Genomic DNA, 19073 nt, shown 5'->3' with positions numbered 1-19073 from the left:
CCCCCCCCCCCTATCGAATTTGCTTACATATTGTATTTACCGTTATGATTGTATAAAAGACCAAGAAATTTTGTCTCAATTGGACACCGTTACACCAATTTTCGATTTCTATCAATCTACCAACGCTCCAGAATTAAGAATAGATTAGAGGAGTCGAAAGCTTCAAAGTAATAAATAGATCTTACTCATTCATAACAAAAAATAGCCTTTCGCAGGCCTTCTTAATTTCAGCTATAAAAAAAACCGGTGTAAAAAATACATTCATGTAAGAAGAAATAAATTTACAATTTTGAAATCAATTCACGAACAGTTATCTTCTTTGAAAGGCAAATCTGTCTCATATATTGTTGTTTCCTAGTTTTAATTTAGTTATAAGAAGTTTTGCATCTCGATACGAACGTGTGTGTTTATTTGTTAATATATCAGATGTATTTTGCTCTTATAAATGACTGTGAGTACTGATGAGTCTTTGACCAAAGCAATTATTGAACTTGAACTTGATAAACCACTACTCAATATCGTTTACCTATGTGTGATAACTGTTTCCAACACATTTGTATGCAGCGATCTTACCAGTGATGGTATTTCACCTGCTCATCTCACTGATCAGCTTATAACTCCCTCATTGGTCTGTTAACAGAGTCGTACCCTGTATAACACATACTCTACACAATAACAATAAAGACGTTTACTTATTACATCTAATGTTGATAGAATCAGGACACGTAGTTATGTTCTCCATCAAATCGCACCTGTTGAAAAAGAGGTAGGCAGTTTCTTCACTAACTATAATACGAATGTAATTCCCTTGTAGTTATTTGGATGAACTGCATCGCCTTCTTTTACTACCAATGGACCACAATAATGGTAAAAACCAAGTCTGATAATATCATTATAAAGTACATTGATACAAGTTGCAATGAATTATTTAATATGAATGAATTATTCATAGGATGTATTGTCAATTCCACTGGCCTTATTCGATTTAAGATGACGAATTGCTTTCTCTATTTTACTAGATATCTACAATATCTGCGGCAGGTTCTTCGAAAAGATGAGCGTTTTCATGAAATTTGTCGGAAGTAAGTTAAACCATTGATGTTGTGTGCAGGGTTTTGCAATCTGCCACAGAAAACCGGGCTATCCTATAGGTCTCTAAGTTATCCAAGATTACCGAAATACCGTTGGTCACCAGGCGTCTCTAGGTCATTACGTCACAAGGTAGCCACGACTAATAGAGGGGCGACATGGAATCTGACGCAGACACAATGCATAGCGAAGTACTAGTAATTATATTATCATAATTCCAAATTTGTATAGAAATCATGTTTCTGAAGCACACGGAATATAACAGGAATGTAACCACACCATATCTGCTGTACACATTTTTAGCCCGCAACAGGTTTGATATATCTAGAATTACAATTTCTCCATAGAATTACTTGCTTAAAGATAGTGTGTGATGTAAAGGTGGGGATGTGATTACCTGGAAAATCTTACCTGCTTCTGAAGGACCTCGTTTCTCTAGTATGAATGGTTTCCTGAGTTGCCTTAGCCTTGAAAAGTCGATTTTCATACCATATACGCATGCGCACGATAGAACGAACAGAAGTACAGCTATCTCCTGCCGTCCAACCCCTCGCATCTGGAACAATAAAACATGATATTGTATTAAAAGTGTAACTGTATTAGAAATAAAACCGAATATGTGTAATATGATGACGAGCATTTCAGGAGAAAGATGTACATTATATATATAGACTAGATAGTATGACCGTGTATGTTGTTCAAAGAAAGGACAGTAACTACAGAACGACGACGTACAGAGACATGACATTAACTACAGAACGACGGCGTACAGATACATGACATTAACTACAGAACGACGGCGTACAGAGACATGACAGTAATTACAGAACGACGGCGTACAGAGACAGGACAGAAACTACAGAACGACGCGTACAGAGACATGACAGTAACTAGAGAACGATAGCGTACAGAGACAGGACAAAAACTACAGAACGACGGCGTACAGAGACATGACAGGAACTACAGAACGACGCGTACAGAGACGGGCCAGTAACTACAGAACGATGGCGTACAGAGACGGGACAGTAACTCCAGAACGACGGCGTACAGAGACAGGACAGTAACTACATAATGACGGGGTACAGAGACATGACAGTAACTACAGAACGACGGCGTACAGATACATGACATTAACTACAGAACGACGGCGTACAGAGACTGGACAGTAACTACAGAACGACGGCGTACAGAGACATGACAGTAAATAAAGAACGACGCGTACAGAGACGGGACAGTAACTACAGAGAGACAGGACAGTAACTACAGAACGACGCGGACAGAGACATGACAGTAACTAGAGAACGATAGCGTACAGAGACAGGACAAAAACTACAGAACGACGGCGTACAGAGACAGGACTGTAACTACAGAACGACGGCGTACAGAGACAGGACAAAAACTACAAAACGACGGCGTACAGACACAGGACAGTAATTACAGAACGACGGCGTACAGAGACAGGACAAAAACTACAAAACGACGGCGTACAGACACAGGACAGTAACTACAGAACGACGGCGTACAGACACAGGACAGTAACTCCAGAACGACGGCGTACAGAGACAGGACAGTAACTACATAATGACGGGGTACAGAGACATGACAGTAACTACAGAACGACGCGGACAGAGACATGACAGTAACTAGAGAACGATAGCGTACAGAGACAGGACAAAAACTACAGAACGACGCGTACAGAGACATGCCAGTAACTACAGAACGACGCGTACAGAGAAGGGACAGTAACTACAGAACGACGACGTACAGGGACGGGACAGTAACTACAGAACGATGGCGTACAGAGACAGGAAAAAAACTACAGAACGACGGCGTACAGAGACATGACAGTAATTACAGAACGACGGCGGACAGAGACAGGACAAAAACTACAGAACGACGACGTACAGAGACAGGACAGTAACTACATAACGACGGCGTACAGAGACAGGACAGTAACTACAAAACGACGGCGTACAGAGACGGGACAGTAACTACAGAAATATAGACTAGATAGTATGACCGTGTATGTTGTTCAAAGAAAGGACAGTAACTACAGAACGACGACGTACAGAGACGGGACAGTAACTACAGAAATATAGACTAGATAGTATGACCGTGTATGTTGTTCAAAGAAAGGACAGTAACTACAGAACGACGACGTACAGAGACATGACAGTAACTACAGAACGATGGCGTACAGAGACAGGACAAAAACTACAGAACGACGACGTACAGAGACAGGACAAAAACTACAGAACGACGACGTACAGAGACAGGAGAGTAACTACAGAACGACGCGTACAGAGACATGCCAGTAACTACAGAACGACGCGTACAGAGACAGGACAGTAACTACAGAACGTCGGCGGACAGATACATGACATTAAATACAGAACGACGGCGTACAGAGACAGGACAGTAACTACATAATGACGGGGTACAGAGACATGACAGTAACTACAGAACGACGACGTACAGAGACAGGACAGTAACTACATAACGACGGCGTACAGAGACAGGACAGTAACTACATAATGACGGGGTACAGAGACATGACAGTAACTACAGAACGACGACGTACAGAGACATGACATTAACCACAGAACGACGGCGTACAGATACATGACATTAACTAAAGAACGACGGCGTACAGAGACGGGACAGTAACTACATAATGACGGTGTACAGAGACATGACAGTAACTACAGAACGACGCGTACAGAGACGGGACAGTAACTACAGAACGATGGCGTACAGAGACAGGACAAAAACTACAGAACGACGGCGTACAGAGACATGACAGTAACTACAGAACGACGACGTACAGAGACAGGACAGTAACTACAGAACGACGCGTACAGAGCCAGGACAGTAACTACAGAACGACGCGTACAGAGCCAGGACAGTAACTACAGAACGACGCGTACAGAGACAGGACAGTAACTACAGAACGATGGCGTACAGAGACGGGACAGTAACTACAGAACGACGGCGTACAGACACAGGACAGTAACTACAGAACGACGGCGCACAGAGACAGGACAGTAACTACAGAACGATGGCGGACAGAGACGGGACAGTAACTACAGAACGACGGCGCACAGAGACAGGACAGTAACTACAGAACGATGGCGGACAGAGACGGGACAGTAACTACAGAACGACGACGTACAGAGACATAACAGTAACTACAGAACGACGGCGTAGAGAGACCAATGTTAAATTACATTAGGACGTTGCTCTCTATTCGTACATCTTCTCAGTCGGTAGATATCCTATACTAACTGTAAGTTATTGAAATTCAAGCCTGACGGATTTATAGATATGAAATTCATATTTTTAAAAGGTAATGTGAATAAAGTATGTACACGGGAGAACAATTAAACACATTTAATGTGCCGAATTTGTAATTCAGATATTCTTATGACTGACACTTCACGGATTGTTATTTCTGCTGATTCTTGTAACGTAAGCTTAGCCAGGTCGTGTCCCTCGCGTGCTGTAATTAAGGTAGTGACAGCAGGTCACCAGTGATGCACGTCACTGTGCGCGTGCGTGTTGAGCTAGCCATACACTGTTTGTCACGAAGGCTTGAATTTCTAATTTCAATATTGTTTGAGTAAATCGTTATTATTGTAATAAAAAAGTACATTTCCCGCGCGCACCTACCCTTGGCCCGGCGTCAACGTCACTGTCCATTGGCGCAAGTGTTAATGACAACCTGATACACCAGAACAGCGGCAAAACACCAGATTGATTTTAAAATGTAATAAACACGTGGTTTGATGACGCAATTTACTGTCGATGAGTTTGATAAGTTTTTACTCGGCTTTTATGTTATCGCTATGTAGGCTAAAGTGTAAATCACACATGCTTTATTAATTAAAAAACTTGGAAATAAACAAATTCAATTAAGATAAAATCCACAATTTCATTAACAATTCACACACTTTTCCTTATAGCCGATGGCTGATCGACTCACGGGTGTCGAGTGTAACACGAACAACTATTAACGCGCCTGATGAAACGTTTTCGATCACATGATGCTCCTGACAGGAAACAGATACAGTCAGAGCTGTGTGATAACTCGCCGGCTTCCGCTCCGTATTAAATGATTTTCAATAAATATGTACAAATAAAGAGGTACTTCATACAGTCGTCACACGATATATTACCTGCGTGCGCACACTTTCACACGTACATTACTTCCTTGTTTGATAGCTATGCCAACTCTAGAATTGTTCTGATTTTGAAGTTTTCATATATTGATGTATTATTTATAAAATATAATGTAATGTTTCCTGTTCCTCATGTTATATTTTCTTTCCTCATTTTATCATTAACAATAAGTAGCAGTTATGAAGTAAAATAAGTTATATGTTAAAGGTAATAGGCGAACATTGTGTCCATCGCATGTCACATTGTGGTATATCCTGGATTGGGAATATTTCCCCTTTAACTATTCGTATTTCATCTGCTATTTCTTTTAATCATATCACTGATGTCGTATACGATCATATGGAGTAAACCTTTTATTGGGCACAAAGTAAGACTTGTATGTGATGAGATGTTCGTCGATGGTGTATTGTACACGGGCGAGACGAGTTCTCAAAGGATGGAATCACGTGTTCAGCCTGCTGCACCCATGAATGTAGAGGAAAGCAGGCCGAAGAGATCGCGCCAGCCGTCAACTCCCAACGGAACAGGAGCATCAACTTCCGGTTGTCCACCGTCACGTCAGGCTAGATACGTAATTTCTTAATATTTTTCAAGATTCAGATATTGTTTTTCTAAGTGAATGTTGGTTAAATAATTTGGATAATGTCAATGTTAAAGGTTTCGATTATTTTCCACCTTTCAAGAGAAGTAAATGTAAAGGGGGTGGCATGATATGTTTATTTAAATCATGGCTGACAGAGCATATAACGCTTAAAGAGGTAGTATCTGATAGTATTTTGTGGATAAAGCTAGATGGCAAGCCCTTTTTTGACAATATCGATACATATCTCTGTTTTGTATATCTTCCACCAGAAAGGGCAACATTCTATGACAGTTATGATGTCAATATGTTTGATGTATTGGAAATTGGAATTGCCAAATTCAGCTGTATGGGTCATGTATTTATCACGGGTGATCTCAACAGTAGAACTGGTAGAGAGCCTGACTTTATTCCATTTGATGTTCTACATGATAGTTTACATCAGGTTATAGATAATGTGATACCCTATGAAGATGAAGTTGATGAAAGTGTTCGTAATTCTGAAGATGTTTTTGTTAACCAATTTGGGCGTCGTCTTTTGCAAATGTGTAAGACTACTGGTTTTCGAATATTAAATGGTCGGACGACTGGTGATATCGAAGGTAAATTTACGTTTTATAATGCCTTAGGTACAAGTACAATTGATTATGTACTGGCTCATAGCCATCATTTGGACCAGGTTCAATATTGTAATGTTGGGGATTTTAATGAATATTCTGACCACGCGCCATTGTTTTCCACCTTAAAAGCAGACACTCATATTTGTAATTGTTGTGACTTCAGTAATACGTTTAGTACTACTAAGTCTGTGTCCTGGACAGAAGAAGCAAGAGTGAATACTGCTGATTCTATGAATGCAAATAGGGCATTAATTGCAAATTCGTTGACTATCTTAGAGAATACTATGGACAGTATTGACAAATGTTTGGAAGTACTGGTTAACAACGTTCACTTTACTTTTGACAAGTCTTGCTGTTTCGAGAAACGTATACGTACTTGTAATTGTTCTTGTCATCAGAAGTCTAGACGTAAGGTCAAGGAACCTGGCAAACCATGGTTTGATAACGAATGTAAACGTTTACGTAGAATATATAGAAACGCTTTAAGATCTTTTAATATATGTAGAACTGTTAGCAATAGAGAAAACTTAGTTCGTGAAAAGAAGAAATACAAGACCTACGAGGCGAGGGTGAAGAGATCTTATCTTCGGAATGAAGGCGATATGTTAGACATTTTGAGAAAAAATTATCCAAAAGTTTTTTTATAGTAATTTTTCTAGACGTAAGACTTGTGATTCCGGAAATCTGGTTTTAAATGATTTTTACCAATATTTTAAAGATATTGCCAACAATTCAGTTGACTTTTCTCCCGAGAATGTTGAGCAAGTTGAAGTTGATAACGAATGTATTTACACTGAGCTTGATGACGATTTCAGTCTTGATGAAGTATTAGTTTCAATGAAAGGGTCATCCAAAGGTAAATCCGCCGGTATAGACAATGTCATTAATGAATATTTTATTGAGTATATTGATGTTTTTGCAACAATTTTCCAGAAATTGTTTAATACTATATTACAGGTAGGATACTTTCCTAAAGCTTGGTCAGAAGAAGTTGTTATACCTCTGCATAAAAAGGTAATAAAAATGACGTAAATAACTATAGGGGAATCACGTTAGTAAGTCATATGGCCAAGTTATTTACCTCACCCTTGAATAAACGAATGTTAAAGTGGAGCAAAAGCGAGAATGTAATAACAGATGCTCAGTTTGGTTTTAAGCCCGGGAGTGGTACCAGAGATGCAATTGTTGTACTTCCTACCTTGATTACTAAAACTTTACAGAGTAATAAAAGGCTTTATTGTATTTTCGTAGACTATAGAAAAGCGTTTGAGAGTGTATCACATCATAAATTGTGGTGTAAATTGTGGAAATCGGGTGTAATAGGACGGATGCTTAATGTTATCAAATCTATATACGAGAATGTCAAGTCATGTGAAAAGCTTCATGGTAAATTTTCTCCTATGTACGACTTACAGGTCGGATTATCACAAGGAGAATCTTTATCTCCAATAATATTTTCTTTATTTGTCAACGACATGGAATCCGAATTGATTAAGACAAATTGCCAAAGTTATCACTTGCAATTACTTAATTTGTTTTTAATTGTGTATGCCGATGATACGGTATTTTTTTCTGAGGATGTAGTTGAACTTCAAAATATGTTGGATATTTTAATCACTTATTCTCGACGTTGGAATTTATCTGTAAATGTAGACAAAACAAAAATAGTTGTTTTTAGGAAAAGTAAACGACTGTATCCAAACGAGCAGTGGATTTTTGATGGTAAAGCTATAGAAGTGGTAGATCAATTTTGCTATTTAGGTTTGGTTTTTAATTATAATGGTAAATTTACCATTGCATTGAACAAAATTGCTGTACAAGGAAGGAAAGCTTACTTTCTTCTTAATCGGAAAGCGAACAGATTTTTGTTGAATGAAAAGACCAAGTTATCTTTATTTGATACTTATATATCATGTATTGTAAATTATGGGTGTGAAGTATGGGGTTATAGTTCTGCACCGCAGATTGAAAATATACATTTATTATTTTTGAAAACCGTATTGGGTGTCAGGAAAGCAGTAAATAATGCCATGGTGTATTTTGAACTTGGTCGTTACCCTTTGCATATACAGCGTAGGATTGATATTGTAAAGTACTGGCTGCAAATATTTAAGACTATTAACTGTATTTTGAGGGCCTGTTACGATGAACTTTTAGAGCTTTATAGCAGGAAACAAAATTGTTAAGCAAATTGGGTTTATCATCTGAGACGTGATTTGTGTACGTTGGGTTTTGGAGACGTGTGGTTGGCACAATGTGTACCAAATGAGAAATCTTTTTTACCATTATATATACAACGCATAAAGGATACTTTTTTTCAGGAAATGAGAAACATATTCGAGACATCTTCAAAATGTTTGTTTTATAAACACATTGTTGACCGTTTTGATCTCCAATGATATTTTACAAAACCGCTATTTAGAAAAAATAAATGTATTCTTGCGAAATATAGATTCAAGCACATAACCTTAATATAGAGAGAGGTAGCTATAATGCAGTGCCTCGAAACCAGAGATTGTGTACTTTATGTGATCTTGGAGATGTCGATGATGAGTTTCATTTCATTCTTATGTGTCCTGTGTTTTTAGAATTAAGAGTATCGTATATCAAGCCATATTATCGTATTCGTCCTTCTGTGTTTAAATTAATAGAGCTACTGTCTAGCAAAAATTTTAAACTTATTAGAAATTTATTTAAGTACTTGATTCAGGCAACTGTTAAAAGAAGTCGTATTTTATGAAATACAAGCTGTATCAAATTCTTGCTATAAACGTTTTGTTACTGTATAATGCGATTGAGATCTATGTCTTTTATTTCACAATAAGTAATAATCTCATTTCATTATATAATATATAGTACTCGTTCTACTTTCATGTTGAGGTTGTATGAATGACTTTGAAGTTTTGTTATTTCCTAGAAATTTGGTTAGATTAAGTCTTTATTTGTATTATTTCCTAAACGACTAAATTATGCAACTAAATTATGCTTCATAAGACTCCGCTAAGTTACCTTAGGAAAACCTTAAAGTTTTCCCAAACTTATGCCAATTTCATAATTTGTGAATATTATGTATGGAATTGAATCTATTGCATATGTTCTCCGCCATTGTACAAGATGTTTGTAAAGTATTTATCTATATGTATATTTTGTACGCCTATATGCAATGTGCATTTGGTAATAAATTGAATTGATTAAGTACATCCCATCGTAAGTGTTGTGATAACGCGCTACATATAATATGTCTGTATCTCCTCGCGTCCATACCACCGTAAAGGCAACACAACGCTGTTTAATACCTATATATTGCAGTTTTAAGAAACTGTTACACTTCTTTATAGCGACCCTACTCGTTGTGCACGAATATAGTACATTTCTGAGTTTTTAGGTTATGACTTAAGGGAAATTATATGTCAAATCGAAACGAACCAGGCTATTTTTCATGTTTAATTAAATTGCATTGATTGGCTGAGTGTACTTTCATTTGACGAAAGGACATGATGCGTTGTTTGGCCATGAAGCCTGAGTTTCAGGGTCAGATCATAGTTCCAACCGATTATGTTAATATCTTAAAATATCTGTCGAAAACGCAGGGAACGAGGTATTTCCCAGCCAACAACGAAGATTTTCTTGAAAATTGATCAAAAACCTGTATGTAACCAGCCTCGTATAAATAAGAAAAACATTCTCGTACTAACGTTGTAACTCTCAGAGATACCTAGACAGGCTCAAGTTATTCAGTTTGAATTGAAAAAAAAAAATCTGAATTAAACTAGCATTGGAACTTGAGCAAAAATCTAAATTCGAGCATGAAAATCGCTTTACGATTACAAGTCCTTGTTATGATTAAAATTCACAATATTTGTTTTAATCACTTTCCTTTGGTAGAACATATATTACATCAATGTAAATTATTTCTGATTAGGTGCCCTCTGAAGATATTTTTCTCTTGGTATTTGGCAATTTGTAAGATACATTTTGTATTATTGTTTCCCTACATCTTCTTCCGGCATCATTCTCATTCGTGATATAGGGCCAACTGTTACTAAGACGTTGTCCCAGCTTCACCTTCCTACTCACTCATAGATTACGCATATTTGTTCGAAAATAATAAGTTTAAAAAGTAATTGGTATGATGTAAATTCAATAAGCGTGGATACACCGTTAACGAGAGCGCTAGATAATGTGTCATTTCGTAGCATTCAGTTTTTGTTACAGGAGAATGATATGTTATAATTATTGTGAAATATTGTTTTCTGAAGACATCAGCCTTAATGCGCTACTTAAATGTACAAAGAAGACTAAGTAAATCAAGATCCAAATTACATATGTTAATTCCCATGTTTGATCGGGGTGTTAAGATATGCTTTATCGGGGGTTAAAATATAGGTTGATCATACATGTACCATCTCTTAGGGGCCTTGATGAACCTTAACAGTCAACCGACTGATATGCCTTCGGAATTACCCTAATCTGATTAATGAGATCGGCAGTCGAATCCAAATCTATTCTTATTTAACGTATTACAAGTAGAACCTCCGGCGTGACCTTCATAGAGAAACTATATTACGTAGGAGGTTGTTTAGTAGGATCTGTTATCAGCCAACGTTGGACTTTAGTAATGGGGCATACACTCCCGAACTTAATGCCTCCACATCCAAGTCGAATCGAGTCATATTCCGCAGAATGTTCCCTTACACATCAAAGAAACATTTACAGAACTAATGGCGAGAAGTGTGCATCGTCTCCAAATGACATATCTCCTTTTCTCAACGTTTGTGGGTCTGATACACGGTACCTGATGTCATTAAAACACAATTAATCTGTTTCCCAGACAATACACAATCCTTAATTAATTTCTATAGCTCAGGCACTCTAGTGTAAATGGAAGTGAAATGTCTCTATACCAGCAACTGCATTCGCGCAGTGATATCCGGCAACGATAGATTCGTCGTGATGCATTGGTAATTAAAGGTCCCATTAACTCAGCCAAAACAGAATTTAAACATGAATAGAAAATATAACAATGCCAATAACGAAAAGCAAACATTAAACTCTACATTCAGGATTTGGTATCGGTTTCAGCTGGGTGCACAGGTATAGGAGATGTCTAACGTTACAGATTTATAGGAATCTGATATTGGTGAAGGCCCTCTGTGATTAAACGGTTTTGATTTAAATACACATACAATTAAGTGTAATTGAAAAACAGACTACATGTTACTACTCGTGTCCACAGACTCCATCTTTGTCATACATAAATCAATAACCACGAACAGTTTTTATTGTAAAACAATAAAACGATAACAAACTAATAATAGAGAATTTAACACGCAATTTGCGTTATCTTTTCCTGCTAATAAATTATTAACAACATATACAGGCCGACGTCATTGAAGGGTTGAGCATCGAACGATCACAGTTGATTATCCACGCCCGAGGCTACACAGCACATCAGACTCATTTGACGTGGCACAGAACGAAATAAAAGCTTCATGTTTATATTCACCAGCATCTTGTGTTTGTTATAAAATATATGTTTTACATACATTAATACCAAAACACATTATCAGCATTATGAAACACGGCGCAATATATCATCTACACGTAATATATGCAATCTGGTAGATATACATTTTCAAAAACATCGACTAGAATAAATTATTGAATAGGCTTACCTAAACGTTCATACAATATGTGTGAAGGTAGTAATTGATTCTGTTTTTTCTCTGCCATGCATTACTTGTTTCGCTTTATCATATCACACTAGGTCACAACACGGCCGACTGTTTTGGAATGTTTATGTGAAATACTAAAGCACCAGTTAGCGAAGCAATTACATCAATCGGAACCAACGAACGATCTCGAAAGTAATATACTGAAACCTATCTCTTAATCTCTCGGCATCAACCTGTCAGTCTGTACATATGTACAAGTCTGTCTGTCCTCTCCTCGTCTGTATCTAACTTCCCTCCGCACAATTAGTGCGCTCTCTACCTGTGGTTCCATCCACCCACATCGATGTTTCCACTCTATACAGCTTCTACGAGCAAATATTATGGAAACCAGCAATGATACACGTTAAATGGTTTGCTTAAATCTCTCTTTGTGTTTGATCAAAAGCTACAGGGTTATGCTAGCGCTTCTGACTGTCAACAGTACAGAGTGTGGCCGATGTTTGTCTTTCCCCCCGTTGTTTATTTAGTAATGTAACTCCAGCCTCATCACTCCGCGAACCCAGGCCGTATCACAACAATTAATTTCTGGGATTCACAGAGGGTTTTGGTTCCATCTCTAAAGGTTACAAACCGTACCAGGGCAATGACCCAGTAACACTGACCTTTATCTTTACATATATCGCGAGTGTATGTGTCAGTTAGACCTTACACAGCTACACAACAGCATAGTATTAAAACGGTAGAAATAGTTTGGTGCGATTCATTTAGAGACCTAATGTTTGCTAGTTTCCAAAATGCCAGTTCCGTTTTTTGGTACTTTCCGCGTTAAAACAATCATTTCCAAACTGTTTTCAATTTATTCGCATAAAGAAATTGATTTGGTTTGGTTTGGCTTTATACGGTTTAACGTCTTATTTACAGCTAAGGTCATTCAGGGACTTGCTTCCACGTGTTGATTGTGCATGCATGTTGTATGTGTGCAGGAGGCATGGTATGTTGGGGTATTTGCCACCTTGTGATAGCGCGGATGTGATTTATATTGCTACAATGTACCACACTGAAATACTGGGCTGGATGTCTTCGGCGTGTTATGTCATGCCGAAGACACCCAGCATAGTAGTCTTTCTTGTCAGTCACGTTATAATGACAATGGGTAAAACACTTGTAGCAATTACCTTAAATGCTGAAACGTAAGCAGGAAATAATAATAACCCTTTTAAGGACTTTTGTATGTCCTTGTCTGGGGATGAAACCCATTACCTTCCTTGCTTGGGCGAACATTCAACACTCAGGCCAAAAGTGAGGTATTGCCAAAAAGTATGCTAGGAAGTAGAAAGAAAATATAAAGAACACCAAATGTTGCAATGGGGGTAGCATATCAATTCTGGGCCCAAAAAGTCAAGGGAAGGGCGTGTCACTTGCGCTGGTGACATCCCCTTGGATCCGCCTGGAACTTTAAATAACAATGGCCATGCAACACGCTGTTTTGTGAAATATGGAATGAAGTATAAGAAAACGCAGTATAAGCATTTCAGAATGTACACGTTGACAACCGCGGGTGGGCGTAACGACTGAAGGGCGTGTCGACTGATGGGCGTGTCGATGGATGGGCGACAGTGTCGATGGATGGTATCGGCGGGAGGTTCGCGTGGTATCGACCATAACTCGCTATTATTACGCAAGGCATTGCGAGACAGGTGATTAGCTGTACAGCAGTTCCACAAGGTGTGATTAGAGCAGCACCACGAAACTGACGTCACCCACTAATAATGTCAGGAGCAACCTCACCACTTACTACCATCAAACATTAAAACTGACATTCTCATCAAGGCATGTGACATGTAGATACATGTAGCTTCCTAAATTTTCGGAAAGATATATTTCCGGGAATTACAAGGATATGCATGTTAGTTGAAGAATGGAGAAAACGAACACACACTTTTAATATGTGATTAAAAAGCATGCCTCCGCGGAGAATAGATTCATCAGTGCGTACGTATGGGGAAGCCTGGAGCACGCCGTCCCGGGGGGTTCGGCTACATGTACCTGCATGCCTTCGCTCAGCCATTCCCGCACTCTAATTATCTCGATGTCTAGCTGCAGTCGCGGCTGACATTACGTTTCTTTGTAAATTCGAATTCATACCTTGTACAGGTTCATGAAAATGATTACGAAATAAATTGTTTATCAAATGCATTTCGATTTCCATTATAACATAAATCAAGCTGGTGTCGTCGGGAGAAACGGTATTATGATTCATCTTTACAAAAAGAACATTTACCAATTACATGCAATTGTTATCGACGAGTGTGGATACTTTATAAACAACTAGTGTTATAGTAAACACTTTCGTTTTGCCAGTCTATTGTCACAACCCAGTGTCAGCCAAACCAAGTCACAATGGATTTCATAATAACAGTGCAGCAATGTTCAACAGTTCGGTGGTAATTGTGTTTGTATCGGTATTTGATGTCTTTACTGGTCTTGTCATTTCCCATCAACTGACGACAATACTTACCAGCAAGCTCTGCTTACAAAAGGAAGGACAAATTGGGGGATGCCGTGCAGAAAGAGATAGTGCTCAACTACGATTAGGTTGCATTCATGCTCCTACATTTTCTTTTCATTTAATTTTTGCAACATGACGAGTATAAGCCGCCTACTCGGAATGTTGAACCCCTGATTCTGGTACATATACACGTAGCCTTAGTGTCGGTATTAATTCGTCAAGGCATCAAGATATATGAAATATCAGAATATTTGCGGACACGCGGTATACAGATATATTGAATATTGGAATACAGTCGCGTATCTACCTACGTGTAGTGGATGACTGGTTGGATCAGTGAATTTACACCGCGTTTCAGCCTTAAGATCGGACAATTGCAGTTCTGTTTATCATTATAAATGACTGAGAGACTGATCTGTTCCGCCATATCGACCTTTGTTAATGTCAACTATCTACCGACTCCTGGTCAGTTTTGCATTTGTGTAGGAGTCAAAGGAACAGCTCCAAATGACCGTCTTGAATGGGAAAATCCCGTGGCGTTCAGGAAGGGGGTAAAAGTTAGTAAAAAGCCAAAAAATGCTTTATTATCCATGCTATATTATCCACATACGCAATTGTGTTATAGAAAATGTACAACATTGCTCGCTTGTCAAATCACTAGTGTGCAATGCGAGATTGTCACTGCTGGTGTCGTCAAGGAGCAGTATAGTAGTTATATATGCTACTGTCACTGATGACGTAGACGGGGTAACGTAAAACGTCAGCGTCGCTGATCACGTATATAAGGGGTAGTGTTAGGTGTAAAACGCACCTGTCATTGCTAAATTCGGGAAGGGTAAATGTTTCCTTACAACAAAGCCAATGAAAGTATATTGTAATACGTCACTGTCACTGATGACGTCGTTAAGTGGTAGTGTAATACGTCATCACTGATTACTTAGGGGTAGTGAGATTACCAATCTGTCACTGCTGATATCAGCAATGTGTTGTGTAATGAAGGCATCACTGTCACTAATGACGCCGAGAAGGATGATAAAATGGAGTTTCTTTTTAACGTTGATTTCCAAAAATATTGAAACAATTCTAATACATTTGAACAATTTCAGTTCTGACAATTTTATATCACTTCCTTTTGTAGGAGCGACAGACAGCTATTCGTGTTCGGCGTGTTTCCTTGACTGTGCACACATTGCGATACGGGACTCAAATCATGCGTGCTGATTGCATTCTCTATGCATACTCAATTTGAATTCTGAATTAATACCAAATTAATTCTGTCACACTGGGTGAAATATGGTACCGTGATCCTCGCGTGTTGGAGATATTTTGAATCCTTTTCCATAAGCTGCAGAGTAATGCACTGGGATTGTTGTAACCGCACGACCCAAAGTTGCAAATCTTAGAACCTGTCCACATTGAGCTGCCATTGTTTTGCCCTGAGCTGCCATTGTTTTGCCCTGAGCTGCCATTGTTTTGCCCGTCCGTCTCACGCTCACACACCTGTTCGTGATTGTCAGTATCCCCGGTTGTATATATCCCTTCATACTGTCCACGGGATCATCTCTAGCCTCCATTTCCACGCTGGGCATCTCTAGTGGTGCCGCCTCCTTGTTAATTGTATTCGCTTCTCCAATTATCGCTTAACGACAGTTAATTAACATTTATTTTTCTCAATCAATCGACAAGCTAAACGATTACGTAGCTCGCTAATAACAGGCACACTGCTGAAATACGGGAAGAGTAATGCGGCCGTCAACACCTCGTAGTTCGGTATAAGGAGACAGCAGCTTGTACGGTGGCTGATAGATATGCTGCCATGAAACAGGGACTCGAGGAAAGGGACTCGTGTTTCGGTATAGATAGACATGCCAACAGGAACCAGGGACTCGTGGTCGGGGACTGTTGGACAGTAACTGTAGAACAGGGGATCGTGGATAGAAACACGGGAACAAGGTCTCGGGGACATAGACTCGCAGTAACGGACTCTAGAACAGCGGATCATGGAATGATGTAAGGGGCTCGAAAAATAAAGCAATTTAAAATACAGGAATTGTCGGTAGGGACATACTTATGTTTCTAATCGCAGGTGTAAGGAAATTGACAAATGATGCTTATTAAACCAATGTTTTGAACTAACTATAATATGCTGGATGTAAAACTGATTTGATGCGTTATATTGGTGAGTGAGTGCGGGTATGTATCTTAGGGGATGGTGAAAGAGGAGGAGGAGGGAGGGATATTATCAGCTGATCTTTCCTTTTCTCTCCTGTACGATCGATATTTGGTGTGGTGCTAATTTGATAATCGGGGCAGGCCGCTCCGTTTTGTCTCTGCCATTATTGACTAATCGAACGTACCCCACGTCACCAAAGCGGCCATTTTGAACAACGAACTATGGGCGAGTGATGCCTCAGACATTCCTCACGGCAGTTCAATAAAAAATCATCGCGCATAATTGAATTATAAAAGCAGACAGCAGAGAACAAATTGTCATTCCTTACAGCAACAGGGCAGACAGGGCCCAATAAAACTGTTTTGTAAAACGATACAACTGTTTTGTTGGATGATGCAGTGTTCTATACACATGATACAAGGGGATCACAAACACATTTCTATATCATAGAAATTAAAAAATGGAACGCGCTTCATATTATCTTTTATCATATTTTTTACTTTTTATTTAGAATACCACATTACCACATATAAATAAGATATATAATATTTAATGATACATGTACAATGTAGTAATACAGAGACACATTAGGGTATATAATGATACATTATAGTGTATGGTGATACATTGTAGTTTATAATTATGATACACCTTGGAAACACTCGTGTGTAACAGATCTTCTGTGTGTCATGCTAAATAACGTTATTTTGGATGAGTAGGTGTATCTATAATTTTTCTGGAGATTGTGAAGTGGAAATATAAATATAGTAGTATATAATGATGCAGACATACAAAATAGTTTGATATTTTTACTGCGTTACAGAATATTGTACAATGTGTATTAATTTGTATAATGTTTAATTGTACAATCTTTAGTATTCCAATTTTAGCTGTACAATGTTTAATGTTTTGTTGTACAATGTTTTAATGTTTTGTTGTTGTACGAAGGTACAGTATGTTTGTACTATGTTTATGTGTAGTTTTAGCGTCACAATATTACATTGTATATCGTTTAGTTGTACATTAAATACTGTCATATTTAGTAACTGGCCCCCACAAAGGAACATTGTATCCAGAATGAATTGAACGGCACTCAGATAGGAACATTGTAACCCATAGCATTGGGAACACGCGCATACTTTATTCCGACTATTGCCATACGTCATGTCGACCCAACACAGACCTTCTATTGCCACACAAAAACGTCATATCGACCCAACACAGACCGTCTATTGCCACACAAAAACGTCATGTCGACCCGACACAGAACTACTATTGCCACCCAAAAACGTCATGTCGACCCAACACAGACCTTCTATTGCCACACAAAAACGTCATGTCGACCCAACACAGACCTTCTATTGCCATACAAAAACGTCATGTCGACCCAACACAAAACTACTATTACCACACAAAAACGTCATGTCGACCGAACACAGAACTACTATAGCCACACAAAAACGTCATGTCGTCCCAACACAGACCTTCTATTGCCACACAAAAACGTCATGTCGTTCCAACACAGACCTTCTATTGCCACACAAAAACGTCATGTCGACCCAACACAGACCTTCTATTGCCACACAAAAACGTCATGCCGATCCAACACAAAACTACTATAGCCTCACAAAAACGTCATGTCGACCCAACACAAAACTACTATTGCCACACATTAACGTAATGTCGACCCAACATAGACTTTCTACTGACAGACATAAACGTCATGTCGACCCAACACGGACCTTCTACTGCCATACAAAAACCTCTTGTCGACCGAACACAGAACTACTTTAGCCACACAAAAACGTCATGTCGACCCAACATGGACCTACTATTGCCACACAAATAAGTTATGTCGTCCCAACACAGGCCTACCATTGCCATACAGAAACTTCAAGAGAAGCCGGCACAATTTCACAATGAACACAGGCCTACCATTGCCATACAGAAACTAAACGAGAAGCCGGCACAATGTCACAATGTACACAGGCCTACCATTGCCATACAGAAACTTCACGAGAAGCCGGCACAATGTCACAATGTACACAGGCCTACCATTGACAGACAGAAAAACGTCATGTATGGAAAACACAACGTCTCAAAGATATGCGGGTATCTGAAAAAAATGATGGTACAGTGTGAAATCGATAACATTGAATTAGATCTGAACATGCTTGTTGGAAAGTTCCACACATGAGCTGAAAACATTCTGGTCGTCTGTCTTCCACTGCGGTGCCTCAAGATTTCG

General features: G+C 38.8%; 1 protein-coding gene across 1 annotated transcript in view; it reads right to left on the bottom strand.

Annotated features, from left to right (window-relative positions):
- LOC110461287 (neuropeptide prohormone-4-like) overlaps positions 1-19073 on the bottom strand; it is an 82813-nt gene that overhangs the window by 17570 nt on the left and 46170 nt on the right. Inside the window, exon 2 of the mRNA XM_021514708.1 lies at positions 1501-1645. Within this exon, the coding sequence (XP_021370383.1) occupies positions 1501-1645 (145 nt within the window). The remainder of the gene's footprint in view (positions 1-1500; positions 1646-19073) is intronic.

Source organism: Mizuhopecten yessoensis, unplaced genomic scaffold (genome assembly GCF_002113885.1).
Source record: "Mizuhopecten yessoensis strain PY_sf001 unplaced genomic scaffold, ASM211388v2 scaffold10599, whole genome shotgun sequence".
Taxonomy (NCBI): domain Eukaryota; kingdom Metazoa; phylum Mollusca; class Bivalvia; order Pectinida; family Pectinidae; genus Mizuhopecten; species Mizuhopecten yessoensis.
The sequence above is the reverse complement of the archived record's forward strand: the minus strand, read 5'-3'. Positions and strand labels throughout refer to the sequence as shown.